The 20,133-nt window shown below is 43.8% G+C and overlaps 1 protein-coding gene across 7 annotated transcripts in view; it reads right to left on the reverse strand.

The window, feature by feature from the left end:
• Positions 1 to 20,133, reverse strand: part of PATZ1 (POZ/BTB and AT hook containing zinc finger 1) — a 31,426-nt gene that overhangs the window by 7,429 nt on the left and 3,864 nt on the right. For 3 of the 7 annotated variants that reach the window (XM_081892330.1, XM_081892328.1, XM_081892326.1), the window contains exons 2-4: positions 13,969 to 14,032; positions 7,547 to 7,618; positions 3,648 to 3,819 (exon numbers count right to left, since the gene is read on the reverse strand). In XM_081892330.1, the coding sequence (XP_081748456.1) occupies positions 3,648 to 3,819; positions 7,547 to 7,618; positions 13,969 to 14,032 (308 nt within the window). The remainder of the gene's footprint in view (positions 1 to 3,647; positions 3,820 to 7,546; positions 7,619 to 13,968; positions 14,033 to 20,133) is intronic. The other 4 variants (XM_081892331.1, XM_081892329.1, XM_081892332.1 and 1 more) reach the window with 2 other exon arrangements.

Raw genomic sequence — 20,133 nt, forward strand, 5'->3', positions numbered from 1 at the left:
CTGGGCTATTCCTCTCTACCTCCCAGGCCACAACATGGTGACAGTATTGCATGATTACAACTTTATACAACCATGTGAAGCGACAAGCTGATCTGCTGCAGACGCTGGGGACTTTCCCGAGCCCAAGGTTCATATTCCCTTCGGGGGGGGGGGGACCATGTCAGTGGTGGGCAGGGAGGAGCAACAAATGTAAGTGCTACCTTGGTGCAGTATTGTTGATTTGTTACACTTATACCCCTCCCCAAAGAGCTCAAGGTGGCGTAAAATGGTTCCCCCCTCCTTACAACAGACTGAGACTGGCCCAATGTCACATGGAGTGAGCATCATGGCCAAGTGTGGGTTTGAACCCTGGTCTCACAGGTCCTAGCCTGACACTTTAACCACTACACCATGCTGTCTCTACCCGGGTAGCTGGTCTCTACATGCACTTGGCACAGGCATACCCCACTCCACCCTCCATCCAGACAAGCAAAGAGCTATGACTGCAGTTCAAGCAGTTCATCCCAGCAAGGCAAAAACCACCTGAAGAGGGTGCAGCAAGGCCAGTGAGGGTTATGGCCTGGGAAAAGTCCCAAGGGCCAGATGGAGAGGCCTGGAGGGCCACATATGCCCCCCTCCCGGGTCTGAGGTTTCCCCTACCCCTGAATTAGCCTGGCAGAATCTGGCTGCTGTTTCTGAAAAAACATAAAACCCCAATGTATTATTCATTCCTTTATAGCCAGAGTACTAGCAAAGGAGCACCTCCATTTTTCCAGAGAGAAATAGCAAAATGTGATTCCCCCAACAGTCTGCATCTGAAAATAATGGAGATGTAATCCATTTATCTTTGTTACTGCAGCCAAGGCAGCAACAATCACTGGCTCTGCAGTTGCCATAATTGCAGTGGTCTGTTGCTCTGACGGGTTTACGTTGTGTTGGCCAGCCTCCCAAAAACTGTAACCGATGGGGCTACACAATCTAATTCTGGCTCCTGGGGCATTATTCTGCTATTTTGCACTTTTTTAAAAGGGTCTTTATTTGCTTCATTTACTTACTCGCTTGTCAAAAAAATATTTAGGCCTTACCTTCCCCATTAACCTCCCAAAACCACAAGTATCCAAACTAGCTTCTAAACGTATTTAAGACAATGTGAGCCACCCCATACACTACAAGCTGAACCCCTCTCCCCAAATCAGGGGTATCATCAGAAGGCTGGGGGGTGGTACTCTGCACATTCCTGGACAACCTCCCCAGGAGTTTCATGGACTGAAGCCATAAGGCTGGATTGCTGTAATATGATCTATGTGGGGCTGCCCTTGGGCCTGGTTCTCAAGATCCAGCTGTTGCAGAATGGGGTGGTCAGAATGCTGTTAGGAGCTTCTGGTTGAGAACACGTGACACCACTGTTTAAACAGCAGCACTGGCAGCCCATCTTCTACCAAGCCAGGTTTAAGGTCCTGGTATATTAATTTACAAAGCCCTGAACGACTTAGGGATTGCCCGAGTCCTTAAATCCCAGCTCAGTCTCTGAGATCACCTGCAGGAGCCTCGCCGGTTGTTCCCCGAGTTGGTGAGGCTCATTTGACAACAGCATCATCGTTGCCAACAGTCATCGGCCCAGTCCTGTGGAACGCCCTGCCACTAGAGGTTCAGCAGGTGCTTTCTGTGCCTACTTGCCAAGAACTTTTCTAGTCTGCCAGGCCTATGCAGACCATTAAAAATACACCCTTCCACAATCATTAATTTATGTATGTTTTAAACTTTTTTTATATGGTTTTACTGTATGGTTTTATGCTTTTATATGTGGAGACGCACTTCCATTTCTATGTGATGGCTATAGATGGGATTCAAAATTCGTGGAGGAAAAGGCTATCAGTGGCGACTTGCAGTGGTGTAGCATGGGGGGTGCAGGGGGGCGGCCGCACCGGGCACAACATCTGGGGGTTAGGGGGCGCAAATCCACGGGTTAGGGGGCGCAAATCCACGGGTTAGGGGGCGCAAATTACTTGCCTTGCCCCGGGTGCTGACAACCCACGCTACGCCACTGGCGACTTGCCACAATGGCTATATGCTGCCTCCAGTAATTGGTAGCATTATAAAATCAAGAAGGCAGACTAAAACTCAGCTGATTTTAACCACTGATTTTAACCAACTGCAATAATTTTAACTGAATTTTGCATGATGGCTCCTTAGGTGAAGCAGCTGGATTCTGTCTGTTCAGATACAACTGGGCACCATTCCAAATCCAGATAGCGGAGTGAACCTTTCAATACTGCACTGTTATTCCCCCCCCTTTCTTATAGACTTCCAGAGCAGCCCCTGGGTATGACGCTGCTCATATTTGATGGGAACAAGCCACCCACAATCAAGGCAGGAGGTTGGATAAGATGACCCTTGGGAGTTTGCTTCCAACTCTACAATTCTGTGATCCTAAGGCCATGTAGAGAGGCTGCAGGAACAGCCCCACACCTGAGAAAACGGGTGGTGCCTTTTAAAATGAACACCTGTAGACTTTGTCTCCCGATCAGCTGAACCCAAATACAGGCTATCTGTACCCAGATACAGAATAATGTCTGAGCAACCCTTACAAAGCACACACACAAGTGTGAGGGTGTGAAGGATCAGGCACCTACCCATTTTAAAATGCTGGTAAATGGGACCTGGGAATGGGCTTAGGTGCCCCTGCCAAGTTCTGATGGGAACCCGCTGGTTTGCTTTTGGGGTCTTGTGGGTAATTTAGCACTGGGTGGGAATTTGTCCCTTCTTGCCTCCCTATCCCAAGAGACTTCATTCGCTTTTCGGACCCCACATTTCTGATAATCTGGACCATCCTGCTCTCTGTCTGGAAATCTCCTAAACTGAAGATGGAAAAACACTATTCAACTACTGGGGTGAATTGGCTCTGACCTCCACAGGTACTTCCAAGTTGTTGTTTTTACTCAGTGAAAGGAATCAGGGGTGTGGGAGACTAGTTGATAGTCTGGGCTGCTCCAATAAATTTCTACGCCCCTCATGATTTGATCCCTCAGAATCTGATGTGTTATTCATTTACTGCTTTGACATCCCACCTTTTTACTCCAAGGCGCTAAAAGATGGTGTACATGGCTCTCCCTTTCCTCATTTAATCCCCACAACAGCCCTGTGAGGTCCGTTAGGCTGAGAGGCAGTGACTGGCCCCCAAGTGATCGTCACATGGATAAGGGGGGATGTGAACCCTGGTCTCCCAGGCCCTAGTCCAACCATTACACCACCTGGCCCTCCAGGCTAGCCACGGGGATGTGGCTGAGTGGGTGTGAGAGTTGAGGCAAGAGACCTGTGATAGTCCCACTTGTGCTCATGTGGCCAGCCAGCTACGGATGTATTAGTCACGCAGCGGTTCTCAACCTGTGGGTCCCAAGATGTTGCTGGACTACAACTCCCATCATCCCTGACCACTGGCCATGCTGGCTAGGAATGTTGGGAGTTGTAGTCCAACAACATCTGGGGACCCACAAGTTGAGAACCACTGTTAGTGGGACTCAAGAGCCAAGCGGTTCACCCTTTGCTGATGCCAGCTGCAAAAAACCTGCTGTTCCTTCTCTTCTTGGTAAAGCCTTTTGCCCGAGTTCCCCTCCTCTCGCCCTGTGGATTCTCGTTTTGCCCGCTTTGCAAGAAGTTGCGCTCATTACCTCTGTTGCAGATGGTACAGAAGTTGCTTGGTCCTTCGCTGTGTTTCTTCAGGTGGTCGGCCATGTACGCCGCCCGCAGGTACTTCCCGCAGACCTGGCACGGGACTTTGTCTTCGTGGCACGCCAGGTGCGAGCGCAGCCGGTCCCGGGTGGCAAAAGAGGCGTTGCAGGTCTGTGGAGAGCAGCAAAACCCACATTAAACCCACAAACACATGCATAGGCAGGCAGACACACACCGCTACTAAGGTTAACACTACGGTGACGTGAGGCTATTGATTTCAAGAAGGGCACCGAAATCAACAAGCAGGCTTCCAGCACCTTCATTTATGATGGCAGAAACGTTTGAGGAGTCAAGCCCTGCTTTGCCAAGTGCACCCCAGCTCAAGAAGCAAGCAAGCAGATGCTGTTTTAGGGCACATCCCCAGCTTGGTGGGGAGTTCTTTTGGACTACAAGTCCAATCAGCCTCAGCTGGAGCTGATGAGTGTTGTAGTCTAAAACATCTGGAGGGCCCTGGCTTGGCCGAGGCTGCTCTAACCCACCAGCTTCTTGCAAACACAGGACTTCAGGTCAACACAGAGTGCTGTGGTATCCAGAAGGCCTTTTCCACATCCTACTGAGGGCTGCCCTCTACAGAATGAAGAGAGAAGCAGAATCGGGCAGATGAGCTCCACGTATTGGCTGGAGTAACTCCAGAGCTCCTGACCAGAGGGGTGACAGCCCAGAGTGCTTAAATTTAATTTAAGTTCGTTTTATTGATCTCCCCTGCCATTAGGATTTCTTTAGATATCTTAATTATTCATGGCCTTCCGTGCTGCTCGCTGTTCTTTTTAATCTTCTGTAAGCCACTTGGAACATTTAAAATAGAAAATTGGCCTGTAAATAAGTAAATTTTAATAACTCAGTACCCATGATTAGAATGGGCGTCTGAGCACATCCATTATTCAGAGGGAGCAGTTTAAATCACCAATGCTACAAAGACACAGCATCCATAGTTCCCCTGGGGACTCCATTAGATTGCAGCACTTTGAAGAGGATAAATGCAATGCATTGCTTATGACTTTCTAAGACTGCCTTCTCAAGATGCTTTGGACTACAACTCACATCAGCTGCGGCATCATACAAGGATGTTGGCTGGGGGCTGATGGGAGCTGTAGTCAAATATGGCTGCACAGGCTGGGGGCTGATGGGAGCTGTAGTCAAATACGGCTGCAGTGTCTGGGGGCTGATGGGAGTTGTAGTCTAAACCATTTGGAGAACACCGCATTGGCAAAGGCTGTTCTAAGAAGCCAGGGCTCATTTTGGTCTCCCCAAGTTAGCGCTCTTTCACTAACTCTTCCCAAACACTATATGCTCCCCACAATGAAGTGCTAGATGGTTCTACCAGGACAATCATGATCTAAGTAAGAGGGAGAAGATGGGAAGGACAGGAGGAGAGGTCCTCAAACAGCAGTAATGAGGCTGTGGTAAGGAAAGACGAATGAAGATGGGAGCAGGCAGGGAAGGGAAGGTGGTGGAGGAGAGAGAGGCCAAGCAGAAAGTGCCCCTGGGCCAGATGGAGAAAGGCAAAACTCCTGGGCATAGGGGAAATCACACACAAGGCAAGGTAAGGGTGGGAAGGCAGAAGAAATAAAGAGGGAATATGACAGCCACAAGTAGCGGAGAAAACTAAGAGTAGGGGAGGCGAGAGGTCATTCTAGAGAAGCCACCAGGGCTACGATTCAGAGGGAGTGCAGGAAAGCCACCGCAGGAGAGGCCATTGTGTGCGCAGAGTTAAGCTTCCTGCTAATCTCACTTTCCACAAAAATAAATAAAAGAGCCATGTTACTAGCCCTCATGGCTCTAAGGCAAGTGTATGTGCAGGGTGGAGGGAAGGCCTCCAGTGTTTCCCTATAGTATAAGCAGCAGCAGAATAAAAAGGGGGAAATTCGCTAAAATGATAGACCAGACTATGCAATATCAATCGGAAATGGCTTCATTTGCGTAATTTAGGCAAGCTTCAGAATTCTTCCATATATAATACATATCAGTTCTGAACACATGCAAGCCTGACTCTCACCGGAGGAGTTTTAGAAGCAGAAAAGGTTATGGGGCACAATTCGAATCCCTACAAATAAAAGCCCCTGCTCAGCATGAAGGTCAACCCCTCCGTATTAAACATCCTGCTCCCTCCAGTGCCCATGGGCACACAACGCCCATGTTAGATCCTAGACTAGGGCTGCCTTTGTAGTGCCCAAACACATCTCTTCTGGGCAGAGGGAGAAAGGGTTAAGAAGTTCCACAACAGGAACATCTGCCAGGGATTCCCTGCTCTCCTTAGAATTCTAGAGTTCTGAAGATGATCAGGAGTGTTAAGTTGCTGCTGCATATGGAGTCAGACTCTATTGGTCCATCCAGCTTGATATTGTTCATGCTGATTGGTATCAGCTCACCATGGATTCGGGCAAAGAATATTTCCAGCCCTATGTGGAGATGGCCACTGGGGAACTGAAGCTGGGACCTTCTGCTTGCATGGTGAAAACTTTACCACTGAGCTATGGCCCTTCCCTATCAGCGTTGCAGTTACTGAAGCTGGCCCTTAAATGATGCAGAATGGCGTTAACGGAGAGACGTCATTGCATAAATAGCCTGAAGCAAGTTCTGTTTTTTTTTAAAAAAAGAAAGAAATGAAGATAGATCACTGTTTTCTCTTAGTTTGAAGAGACTTTAGGTCAGGTCCCTTGGTGAATAGGCAAGGCACTAAGAGGAAATTTCTGCCTCCTCCTGCAGGATCCAGACCAGAGCACAGCAATAAAAAACACAAAATTATTTGTGATTTGTCCCATGAATAGATTCCACTAAGAAATGACTCTGACATTACAGAAAGCTGTTAAGTCTGAAACAGATATATAAAGTTCAAAATATAACCACTTGGACATTGCGCTGAGCAAAACAGGGGCAGCTTTCATTTAGCAAAAAATAAACTGGGCACAGAGACTTTGGAAAGGGTTCCGACACAAGCGATACCCACTGTCGTTTTAAAAGTGCATTTTGCATAACCAATGGATGAGAGGAAAGTTGTAGTTCCCCAACACAACCAGTGAAGTGATTACCTGTGGGAAACCGATAGCAGTTCCTATGGTGCAGACTAAAATATATAAATCTTTGGGCTGTTAGGAGAAGTGTTCAGGTTTAATTTCAAAATGACTAAGTAACAGGCACATTCAGAGCTATAAAGAGGAAAACAAAGAAACACAGCAAGCCTTACTCATGGAAAGGACGCCAAAGGAGTGAACTTCAGAACAACCCGCTGGGAAGTTCTCCTGCATAAGCTCCATAGCTGTCAATGTTTTCCTTTTTTTACGGGAAATTCCCTTATTCCGAATAGGATTCCTCGCAAGAAAAGGGGAAAGTTGACAGCTATGATAAGCTCCATGGCAGAGCTTGTGCAGCACAAACTCCCAAGAGGTTGAGTCTACTTTGTCACCAGTATGCCACGCAGCTCACTGGAAAAAAAACAAAAAATCAAGTGATTTGTTGCTGCATTTAATTTGCTTATTTCTTTTCAAGCCAGGCATTATGGAGCTCATTCTTGATCACAGTTAGTTATTGAGCAGACTGGCAAAAATAATTCTTTCAAAGAGAACGAGAGAAATACAGAAAGAGTCCAGAAAGCCTAAAATCAGAACTAAAAAGAAAAAGAAAACAAGAGACAATACAATCAGTTTTGAAGGAAACTAAACATTTCAAATTTTAAGAGGTTAATGTCTTTAAATATACAATTTAAGATTATCAGAGAGCGCTGTTAATAATAATAATAATAAAGGAAAACTCCAGTGCTTTCCTGTCAAGCATTGCAAAGGCAGATAAATATACTAAAAATAGAGAATTTTTAAAAAAATAAACAGTGTTTAAGAAATACCTCTTGAAGTTTCAACTGCTCTAGGGATGTAGATGTCTCTGAGCTTATTCCATGGAGGCTGGCAATTTCCTGCTAATAGGCAGGAAGTAAGAGAGATTAGATAAGGAAGAAACTCATTCTGCAATGAAATCATTTGGGAAAAGCACGAGTTTTCTGAATGCTTATTTTTAACTTTTTACTTTTCAGGGAATACAAGTCTAGCTGGCCTGAGAATCAGGTTTTGTCTCCTATTGCTGAAGACTGCCAGATGCTAATTTAAATGTGGCAGGTAAAAAGGGAATTACCCCAGGAGATGGCCCCACAATTAAAAATGAAAGCAAGTTAATTTCTTCTTCCACGCTCCAATCAATACTGCGAACTTCTATACCTGCCTTTGATGACCCTCTAGAAGTTCTGGATTACCAGTTCCATCAGCTCCAGCCCAACACGGCCATTTTGGGCTACAACTCCCAACCGCCCCTGCCATGCTGGAACAGTCAATATGGCCATGCTGGTTGGGAACGATGGGAGTCATAGACCAAAACATCAAGAAGGCACCAGTATGGAGAGCGTCCACATGGAGGAGCCAGTTCATGCAGATCACACTTCTGGCCACAAGGCTGAATCCTGCCAAGAACAGTTGCATTGGGGGGTGGCGACATCAGCATGGGAGAGCCCCCCACCCATGTTACACCCAACTGATCTTCATTCTTCATTATCTTGGTTGGTCTGGGGTCGCACAAATGGCAGTGAAGGCAAAGCAACTGCAATTCTGGATGCAGCAGAATCAGTAGCATTCCAGGTTTTCCTTCTGTGGCTGAGTTTTAAAAGATCCAGGAACTGATGGGGGTGGAGTGGAAGATGACGCCCATTAACCCCTTGGATTCCCCCCCTCTTCCCATGAAAAAACTCATCGGAGGCACTTTTCCTTTCTGCCCATCCTCACTCTTAAGGTGACCAGGTGAACTGGTCTGCTGAGTCCCACCTGGTGTAAACACGAATAGCAGCGAGATTAAGTTCCTGGTGGGTGTTCCCTGCGCAAAGACTGCCCTTCCAGACCCTGAATCAGCTCCAAGTTAAAATTAGATAAGGAAAATATATTTTGACCTTGCTGCTGGAAATGGATGGTGGATTGTAGAGCCAGTGTTGACGAGAAACTAAGTGGGCTCCAAGGCGATGATCGTTAAATGACGACTCACTTAACGAACCTTTTTATGGCAGCCTTCCCAAACATGGCACCCCTGTCCTGGGGTCGGGAAACTCTAGCCTGTGGCTTAGCTCTGGCCTACCAGGCCTCTCTATTGGGCTCAAAAGGCTGTTTCTCCAAAACCACACCCAATTATCATATATGTCAGCTGTGGGGCAAATCCTGGCGTGGCTACAAAGGAAGAATTGGGAGCTTAAAGTGAGCTCATGGTTGTTCGTTTGCTGGCGGAAGCCACACTGATTAAAGAGATTTCCACTGAAACCATGGCTAAACTGGTGGTGGAGAGGACATAATTTTATATAGTAGTTTCATTGCAAACTGAATAGTAATTTCATTGTGTTACTGAAGCAGCAAAGCCCCCTCAGCTGCAGTTCCCAAGGGCTTGGGAACCTCTGCGCAACCGAATTTGAGAGGTGGACAGGACAACCCACCTGTCAATCATCTGGTGTATTATAATGATGTCAGGTGACTTGACTGTTTGGTTGTCCTGCAGCGGTGGGGCGAGATACGACTCTTGCCCTGGGTGATGGGTGCTTGTATAACAAGTGACACTAATTCCATTTACCACTTTCCCCTTAAAAAGGCAAGCACAACTGTAGAGAAAGTTCTCTTTGCCATAGGTATATTTCTCTGTAATTATAACTGTTGGGGATTTATATATTTGCACAAAAGGGACATTCACTGCCTTGAGCGCTAAACCCAGCTGTCTGTACTTTGTTTTTTCAAGACACCTGGGCAAAAGACAGCGTGCATTTAATAAAACTCTATCTGGGTAGCCAAATACAGTGAAAATATATTTTAAATATTTTAAAAGAAATAAATCCATGTGAAATAAATTTATCTCAGACCATAACTTGAATGGAGCAAAATAAAGGTGCTGGGTAGGAAAAACCAACAGCCACATGAATTCTTTTGCATTGAGATACTTAACTCCCAGTTAGGAGATGGGAAAATATAAATAAATATATAAAATACAACTTTTTAAAAAACAACTAAAAAATATGGTGAGAAGAGAAGAATTTCTGTTTTGCAATGGCACTGGTAGAATTGCATGCTTTTGAGAAATCCGATGGGTTCAGAAATGGAAGGCAGTCTTAAGAGAGAATAAGGGCTGTGCCGTTTAAGGTCAGTTGGCACCCAAATAGTTGCCAACTGTCCAGAAAAAACACACCCACTGCAGAGTTCTTCTGCCTTTAACTGTTAGCAGCTTCATCTGAAGAAATCAGCAGGGCAAGGCTTTCACAGCATGGAGACGAACACAGCCACTTTATAATGTCTGCATGTTAAACCCCTGTTAAAAGGCACAGCAGCAGAGGCTGGTTAAATAAGTTGTCAACCTTTAGTTTGCAAACTTGAATTTACTGGCCATTTGCGACACCCCTTAATAATTCATCTGCTCTTGAGCAGCTTCAGGACTGAAGCCTAAGGAGAACCGCTAATTATGATATTGAAATTTGCAGGTCATATAAATACAGACTGATGCACCCAAATATAAAAATATGTATTTAAAAAAATAATTCCCATAAACACTAATGGGATCTTCAGGATGCCTTGGTAAGTATTATTTATTCCCAGCTGAACTGAAAAAAAGTTATATTTTTCTCATGCCAACCAACACATAGCTATGGATCGTCTTCCCAAACTGGGCGCTCTCCAAATGTTTTGGGCTCCAAAACATCTGGAAGATGCCAGGTTAGGTGGTGGTGGGTGCCACAGTTTATTTTAAGCCCCTTAATCTAATTGGGGTTAAGTTGCTCAATTGTCTTCAAGATCTTACGTGTTTGAGGTGCTAAGATCTTCACAACTTCTGCAGGGGTTTTTTTGGGGGGAGGGGGTATTGTGCCACATATATTTAAGATTACAAAGACCATTTGGGGGGGCGGGCGACTTTAATAAAAACAGTGGGGGGAAAGGGATTACAACGTTGACCCAGTTTATTCCCCATACTGTAGGGTGCAAATTGTAGAGCTAGCGAGTGGATAGGGGTCAGGGAGGCGCCAGGTGAAATCAGGTGCCCAGACTTTGGATACATATGCTATAATGTTATTGCTTTAGTTAAATAAATTGTTTACACTGTTATTAAGGAAATGATTTCCCCCCAATAAAGTACAGCAGAAAAGTTGTCCAAATATAAACAGTTAATTTATTAAACCTCACAATAATTTCATAATTATCTTTCTATGTATTTCTACTAGTATAACCAAATCAGTAATTTTTGATATAACTAAAAACTACTCTGAAAATTTATTATTCCAAAAATGAAACCTTCCTCTGGTTGTAAATATTAAGATTATACCAGCAAGAATGAGTCTTTCTGTAAAAAAAAAAAGAGAGATTTAAATTAAGTCTTACTGACTAGTGATTTAGATCAAGTCTTACCAACTAGTAATTTAAATCGTGGTTTGAATTGATTTGATTTAAATCAAATCCACCCTGGGTAGGAGTGGTTTCAGATAGTACATGGGTAGACAAGTCTAAAAAGCCTGTGGCATGTTTTGCTGTGAGTTCCTTATAAATTTATATAGAGTTAACACTAAATACAGTGGTACCTCGGGTTAAGTACTTAATTCGTTCCGGAGGTCCGTTCTTAACCTGAAACTGTTCTTAACCTAAAGGACCACTTTAGCTAATGGGGCCTCCCGCTGCTGCGGCGCTGGCAGAGCATGATTTCTGTTCTCATCCTGAAGCAAAGTTCTTAACTCGAGGTACTATTTCTGAGTTAGCGGAGTCTGTAACCTGAAGTGTATGTAACCCGAGGTACCACTGTAAATTACTTCCGGTAAATAAGTCGCCGTGGCCACTAGAGGGCAGTGAAAATCTGTGCCCCGGGCTTTTTAGACTTGTCTACCCATGTACCATCTGAAACCAAAGGGGCGCAATGGTTGCCAGATGTGAAATATATTGGCATTATTTTTGGCTTGTTTTCCCAAAGTTTGCATTGTAGCTGCTGCTACTGATTTCTTTTTTAAACAAGCCCCAGCTTTACAAAGAAGCAGATCATACTCTGACAAAATGGCTGTGCTCAACCCTCACATCTGCATTCCCCCCCACCTGGTGACATCTGCTTCAGCAGAATCCTCACAGATGGTGATTTAAAATATATTAAGTTTATATAAGGAACTCACAGCAAAACATGCCACAGCATTAAAGATCACATCCCACGCCCCCAAGAGAAAAGAGTAAAAGTAGTGATATCAATATTTCGCCACAGTAGTTCATGCATTGACTACTTCAACACTGGATTACAGTGGTACCTCTGGTTACGTACTTAATTCGTTCCGGAGGTCCGTTCTTAACCTGAAACTGTTCTTAACCTGAAGCACCACCTTAGCTAATGGGGCCTCCCGCTGCTGCGCGATTTCTGTTCTCATCCTGAAGCAAAGTTCTTAACCTGAGGTATTATTTCTGGGTTAGCGGAATCTGTAACCTGAAGCGTATGTAACCCAAGGTACCACTGTACTGTGATGCGCTCTATGCGGGGCTTCCCTTGTGCTTGATCCGGAAGCTGCAGTTAGTGCCAAATGCTGCAGCGCAATTGTTGACAGGAGTGAGGCCGTGTCAGCATATACCACCTGGACTCAGGGATCTGCACCTGCTGCACAATTTGCTACCGGGCCAAATTCAAGGCATTACTGTTAGTATTTAAAGCCCTCAACAACTTGGGACAGGTTTACCTGCAAGATTGCCTTATCTCATATACACCCACCTGTTTCTATCAGTGAAACTGGCACCATTACAGGTGCCACATAAGACACATTCTGCATCTGTGAGAAATCATTTTTTGTGCGCTTACACTTTGGAACTCCCTGCCTATTGACACCAGGCAGGTGCCTTTGCTGTGCTCTTTCCTTAGCCTGCTAAAAATGTTTTTGTTCCGGCAAGGGCCATCCAGAAACTGTACGTTGATGTATGTTTTAATCTGTTTTGAGCTTAATCGCTGATTTTAACTTTTGGATGTTCTAAAGCAGTGTTTTTCAACCACTGTTCCACGGCACACTAGTGTGCCTCGAGATGTTGCCTGGTGTGCCGTGGGAAAAAATGAAATTTTTTTTAAAAAATTAAAAAATGAAGTATTTTATAATTTTTCATATTTCTGTTTACTTTCTATTTCATAATAAAGTAATTATAAAATACTTTCTTTGTGTTTATTTGATTCCTATTCAAGAGAATTACTTTATATATAGTCAATAAAGGCACAGAGTTAATTTTTTTAACATTTTCTAATGGTGCTGTGCCTCGTGATTTTTTTCATGAAACAAGTGTGCCTTTGCCCAAAAAAGTTTGAAAAACACTGTTCTAAAGAGTTCTTTTAACTGATCGTTTTATTGTTTCGTAAACTGCTTTGAGGTTGGCTTTTCTCTTTTGACGTTCAAGCAGTATATAAATTTCACGAAACAAGCAAGCAAGCAAGCCAACATGCCTGTCTCGTATGTGATCACCTTTTTACCACTCAGAAAGGAGAAGGGTGGCAGAGGCCATTGGAGAAATCCAATCAGGTCACAGGTAGAGCAGCTAGCAGAAACGATAACCAGCTTGAACGCCCATCATGTCTTAAACCTTAGCTGGGTTTTGGAGTCGCCCCCTCCCCGCAAGGAGCTTGCCTCCTCCCTGAAGCAAGTCCAGGGGTGTTTACTGTTCTTCAAATCCAAACAGAAACAGTTACATTAACTGGGAAAGGAAGGAAGAAAAAACAGCCCCGCCCCACCTTCCCCAAAGCCGTGTCACGAAGTTGAGCAATGCTCTGTGTGTCCCCTTGCTAGGAAAAAAAAGAGAAAAGGGTGGGGGGAGCTTCCAATTTTGCTCAGTGCGATGTTCAAAGGTGGGGGGGAGGAACCCACAAAAAATGCGTTCAGCAGCTAACTGGAATTTCCCTAAAATCAAGGAGGGACCTTGAGAGCCCACCTGTTGACGGGCAGGCAGGACGAAGAGAGAAAAGGCTGGTTGCAGAGAGAAAAGGCTGATCGCCTAGGGCGAGCAGAGTGGAGACAAACGCTACAAAGGTAGGGATGAGATGGAGGGGCAGGGAGAGGAGAGACCATACGAGGGAGGGGAGGAGAAGCAGATGACATTGGGAAGAGGGTGGGGGGAAGGGGGGAAGGAGCGGAGTGTCTCTAGAACAAGTTTACAAGGAGCACGGTAAATTCCAGGTGCACAGAAGAAGGCTTGCATCTCCACCACCTTCTTCAGAGGCTTCCTCCCCATCATCACAGACCCTCTTCCATCCAGTAGTTCCTACCTGACATTTGTGAGGTCTCTCTGACGTGTGCACTTGTTTGATGTGCCCGTTCAGATGGTCAGGCCTTGAGAAAGGGGACAAAAAGAGAGATAAGATGGAGTTAGGTCTGCAGCATCTATTGTAACCAAACACAACAGAGGTTTTCTAGATTGGTGGTTCCCAAACATTTTCGGGCCACCATCCCCCCTTGGTTCTTTAAAGTCATCCCCAGCACCCCCTAACCTATAAAAACAAAGCCTTTTTCAGAATAGTGGTTCACACGACCCAATAAGGAAGATAATAATAACACAATCCAATTCAGAACAGTAAGAATTAACTGCACATTTGTTCCAAATCCAGTTAAAACTACTTAGTTTGATTCAACAAAATCGTTGAATTTGATCCAGTGATACCGGCTTTTCAAAGTCTGGTAGTCATTTATGCTTCCAGCGCACAAACAAAATATAGAAACGCAATATAATATCAAACATTAAAATTTTTTCCTCTACAGGGCTGCCTTCAGATGTCTTCTAAAAGCCAGATAGTTGTTTATCTGTTTGACATCAGTTGGGAGGGCATTCCACATGGCGGATAGTTTGGGAACCATTGATTTAATTGCTCCACAGAAACCAATGGGATTCAAGTTAGACATCAAGAAGGTTGCAAACATAGTAGAGTTACCGGAGAGTGAATCTCACACCAAACTCAGTAGGGCGCCCAAATATGCATACGTAGTTAGACAAGATCTCAATGTACTTCTCATAGGTCTTTTCCCATGACTAATCCTTGGTGGACAGTGTTTGAAATTTGCCAGGCACATTTTATGCTATAGAACTACTGTACCAATAATGTTTAAATCAGCACATTTTCTCTAAAATTAAATCTGTAGATGTAATTAGTAGCATAGATATCAAAGGTTTCCTAAAAATTTGATTACATTACTAAACAAGAAAATAGCAAAGTCAGTAGATATTCAAATATAATTCATTGTTGAGTCTTAATTGAATGTATACATCCCACAACACCAGTTCATTTGACTGTTTGTTAATTTTCTTTTCAAAACCAGGCCAGAATGGAATGGATACATTTTAACAAAACAATATATAAACAAATTTTATATTTTTATTGTCAGGAAAATCTGCATTTCTTTTATAAACCAGGCCAAACCATAAAGGGTGGGTAAAATTTTACAGAACAGAAATCATTAAATGAAATTTTGGCGTTCTCTGCCAATAGAGATGCCCTTTGTATTTGAAGAACGTTGTCAGCTGTGCTGAACACACTCTCAAATGCCACACTTGTTCCTGGGATAGCAAAAAACGTCTTTGAAGCCCTTTCAACATTGCGAAGGATGCTTCATGTGCCTTGCCCCCCCCCATCAGAGGGCATTCGTCAATGTCCACTCTTGGCATAATCATATAGGAGAAAGTGGGGATCATAGGCAGGTGGAGGAAGACACAGAAGAAGTTCAAATGGCAGAGCAGGGTGTGTGGTTTTTTTTCTTTTACTCTGGAGCAACTTGCAAGCCAACAAGCATATCAAAGCTGTATTTCCCTCCTGCTTGCGACTGGCGGGGCGGGAGCCAAAGACTAGCAGAGTTAACATGGGCTGACAGCGCAGGCTGGATTAGTAAGAAACCTGTGGGCCGCTTCTGCCCCAAAAGAAAGGCACACACAATAAACACTGGGTGTTTTCCCCCCTTTTATTCTGAAGCAATTTACAAGACACAATCCCGAGAGAGAGCGAGAGAGAGAGAGAGAACTGGGGAGAACTGGGGCCATAGCTGTCAACTTCCCCCTTTTTTGAAGGGAAATTCCTTTATTCTGAATAGGATTCCTCGCAAGAAAAGGGAAAAGTTGACAGCTATGACTGGGACTCGTTCATGGAGCAAGGAAGGAAGCAACTCAGAAGGGAAAGAGTTGAGAGAGAGCAAGCGAAGCACTGCAGAGCAGACTGAGCTAAAGAAACATGGGGCTAAAAAACGGTGTTAAATAAGCCTCTCTGCTTCTTGCAATAGTGCCATGGCTCCAAACGGAGCATTAGTTGGACACACCAACAGAATCAGGGAGACACAATCACACCCCCCCCAAGCAGTACAGTTTTAAGAAGGGGCTGGCTGCCGCTTACAGAAAACGAAGTGTGAAGTGTTGGCTGGGTTAATAATAATAATAATAATAATAATAATAATAATAGCCCAGTGCTTTTTGATGCTGGTTGCTGCTGCTTCACCAAAAAATGCCACCAAGGAGAGCAGGGAGGGAGACACACGTAGACACTCGCACACCCACAAGCAGTACAGTGGTACCTCGGGTTACAAACACATCGGGTTACAAATACTTCAGGTTACAGACTCCGCTAACCCGGGTTAAGAACTTTACCTCAGGATGAGAACTGAAATCGCACGACGGCGGCGGCAGCGGGAGACCCCATTAGCTAAAGTGGTACCTCAGGTTAAGAACAGTCCTCCAGAACGAATTAAGTTTGTAACCAGAGGTACCACTGTACACACACACACACACACAGATGGAGGGGAAAATGACAGAAGAGGGTCAAATGTCAAAGGGAGGTGTCTGACTGTTTTTTTTTTAAGATTATGGTTTTATGGGGGGAAAGGGCTCCAGAAGTCTGAACCTGCAGGCTTTCTCTAAGCCAACTACCAGTCTGGCGCCTTTAAGCAAGAGCCTTGACGAAAGAAGTCCCTGCTTGCTGTTTGGATGGCTGGGGAGACTAAGAGCTAACTGGTTCTCAAAGCTCTGTTTGGTGATATCTGCTGGTCGATGTTTGAATAGTGATTTGTAGCTATATCTTGCTGCTGCAGGAGACAGGGAAGACCTGGCTGAGGTGCGAGTTAGCAAGGGCTACACACAGGAAGAAGCACCGGCTTCCTGGTTTTTCCAATATTGTGATTTCTCAATACCACACACACAACATGTGATAAATTGCAAAGTCGCTTTTTTAAAAAAAACACAGTTATTGCGATTTGATCTAAAACCCAATATCAGGCGATATATCGATTTATAACACAGCCCTAATATCCAGCATCAAGAGCTGCTTGTCGGGGGATCACTGAATCTGGACTGTTTTCACACACTAATACCACATCCTGTAGAATTCTGTTATATTTTATATGTACTAATGGAACGTATTTCTGGAACCAAAATGCTGTTTCTGTGCAGGCTGAGCAAGAGCAGTCACCACTAAGAAAAAGAGGTTGGAATGGGCCAATATATATGTGGACTGCCTCTGGATCAAACAACGTTTGTTCTTTAAGTTCCCAAAGTTCTTAACCTAGTTCAAGGTTGTCATCTCAGCTAGCCAGATGTTTAACTGAGAAGCAATCACAGTCAAATTGAAAAATAAGACGCCCAGTGACGGCAGCAAGAATATTATTGGCACAAAAATGGAAGCAAGAAGAATTACCGACAAAAGAAGAATGGAGGATGAAATTGATGGACTATGCAGAATTGGATAAGCTAACTGGAAGAATTCGAAACCTGCGGGACCAGAGATTCACAGAAGACTGGTGTAAATTTACGGACTATTTGAAAAGTAATTGTGATGACCAGATTACGTTTGTAGGTTTGCAAGACGTTTTGTGAGGTAAATTATTTGAATTATTGCAAAAATGTTAAAGAGGTGGATTGTGAGTTAAGATAACTAAAGGCAATAGGAATTTAAGAAATGCAGAAATGATAAAAATGGTGGATCATCAGAGGTGCTGATGGAAGTCCAAAAAGACTGTATAAGATGTGAAGCTCTGTGGAATGTATAATAATTGGTACGTTGAAATTAATAAAAATTATATATATAAAAAAAGAAAAAAGAAAAATATGACGCCCAAAAATGGCAACTAGACATTCCGTTTTAGAGACTTTAACCTTGCATTTGGCACCTACCTTTTATATCTGAGTTTCTCACACTGCTTGGACACAATCCCAAGGCAGAGAGGACCTCAACCTCCATGATACAGCAGCCTTCTCCCTAAAACCTGGGGCCCTACCAATGTTTGGGTCCACAACTCCCACCAGCCCCAGCCTGCATGCAGTTGTAGTCCAAAACATCTGGAAAGCATTAGATTGGGGGAGGCTGTTCTATAGCACTTTGACACCCACACCCCATTGGTGATAATGTCTGGTCTGTTTTCCTAGCGTCACCAAAGTAGATCCCAAAACGCTGCTGGTTTTTCCTGGTGGGAAGAAAGCTCAGCATTGTCTGAGGCCAAAAGCTGCTTGGAATGAGATTATCTCCCCCTCTCTGTCTTCTCACAACGGCTTTTCTGTCCTCAGCCAATTACATGCAGCTCAGCAGAATTCACCCTCCAGGAAAGCAAGCAGATAGGGCAGATCCCCAGTTAAGCTGCTCAACCTGAAGGGAAAGGCAGGTGAGCTGAAGTAGCCCAACCGGAGGGTCTGGTTTGGGCCTGAAATGGGTCTCTGTGATCCAAGGCTCCTCCAGCGCCCCCCAAATCAGCCCCTTGTTTTAAGAGCCACTGTGAATGTTGAAACAGACTTAAAAAGCCTTCAATGCACCCATACCTGGGAGCAAGTCCCACCCAAAGCTGGTTTGTTGACTTATTTCATAGAATCACAGAATTGCGGAGGTGGAAGGGACTCAAAAGGCTCCTGCAATGCAGGAACCACAGCTATTTATTTATTTTTGCTAATTATTATATTACAGTACTTCTAAAAACATTTCTAAATTGTTTAATGTTGAAAAATTCCATAAGAGGTATGCAGAAGCACCTTAGAAGCAGTATTATAAACAATAACAAAACCAGATCATACAACATAAAAACAGCATTATTAAAACAGAAATTTGGGGATAACAGGGCCCAACTTTGCAGATCAGGAAAAGCTTAGGCAAAAAACACACTATTTCGACCCGGGAGGGGGGATGATGCTTCTGGGCAAGTATGGAAAGAGCAGGACAGCAATGAAAAGTCAAGCTTTCCTCTGAATCAATAAATTTTAGTCCATTTATTATACAAGTTTGAGGCTGCTTTCTTATATCAACTTACATGGCAATAAGCACCACTGAACCCAAAGGGACTTTTGCATGTGCAAAAATCTTACCATGCCCCCTTATTGAGAAGCAAATTCCCCTTATTTTATTTGAGGTTCCTGCCAAGGGAATCTGCAGAATTGAAGCCTTCCTTGTAGTCTGCTAAGAATTGCCCTTTTGCAATGCCTTGCCTATTTTTCTTTTCTTTTCTTTTTTTAGGGGGCGCGCGCTAATAGACCTCCTTCCCAAAGCCTCTCCCTCAAATGGCAGGGAATCAATTTGGGGGGAGTGGGGAGAGAAAGGCAACACCTCTTCTAAAATGGTGTATACCATTAAAACAGAGGGGGAAGTTTATGAACCACCAGGAAAGTCTTTAAGTGGTTGTTTATAATTCCTGCAAATGCATTTCTTTTTTTCAGAAAGGGACCTGTAGGATGTAATGTGCCTTTCTTCTGTATATTTTCAACTAAGGGGAAAAACCAAACATGTTGATGTTTTAAATCAACAGGTAGCACTTTGCACAACAAAGAGAAGTATGGTTGTCTGCTAAATATCTGCATATCAAGGTGCTGTAAAAAGGCACACCTACAGAAGGCAATCTAAAAAGATGAAAATCCTCCTTTCTTAAGTTACCATAATCTTGAGCAGTCAACATTTCTGAAAACCAGGAATGTGGTGCTTTTTTTTAGAAAGACATAAATTGTCCATAATGCAGTTGCTGTCCATAATCAAATTTCTGTTACTAAATTTCCTCACAAACAAAGAGGAAATTAAGTATTTTATTTCCCTCCAGCCTAAAAGTATTACGTACATGCTTTCACAAATAAGTTTCAAACATAAGCAATCCCAGAAAAATCGTACCTCTAAATAAAGATAGGTGTTTAGAAATACTTTAAATACCCTGGTTTTAAATGTACCTTGCTTCGTACAAGTATTATTAATATTTGCAGGAATATAACACCCCAATCTCAACCATATTTACTCAAAAGTAACTTCCATTTGTATCAAATGAATTTACTTACAGCCTGTGGGTATGATCCCAAGAACCTCTGGTTAATAATAATAATAATAATAATAATAATAATAATGCCTTTATTGTCAATGTACAACCTGTGTACAATGTTAATCAGTTCTCCTGAACTCACTGTGATTTGTTTCACAGAAACTGCATTTAGGGCTGGAATT

This window comes from Podarcis melisellensis, assembly GCF_964234715.1.
Source record: "Podarcis melisellensis genome assembly, chromosome: 16".
NCBI classification, from domain to species: domain Eukaryota; kingdom Metazoa; phylum Chordata; class Lepidosauria; order Squamata; family Lacertidae; genus Podarcis; species Podarcis melisellensis.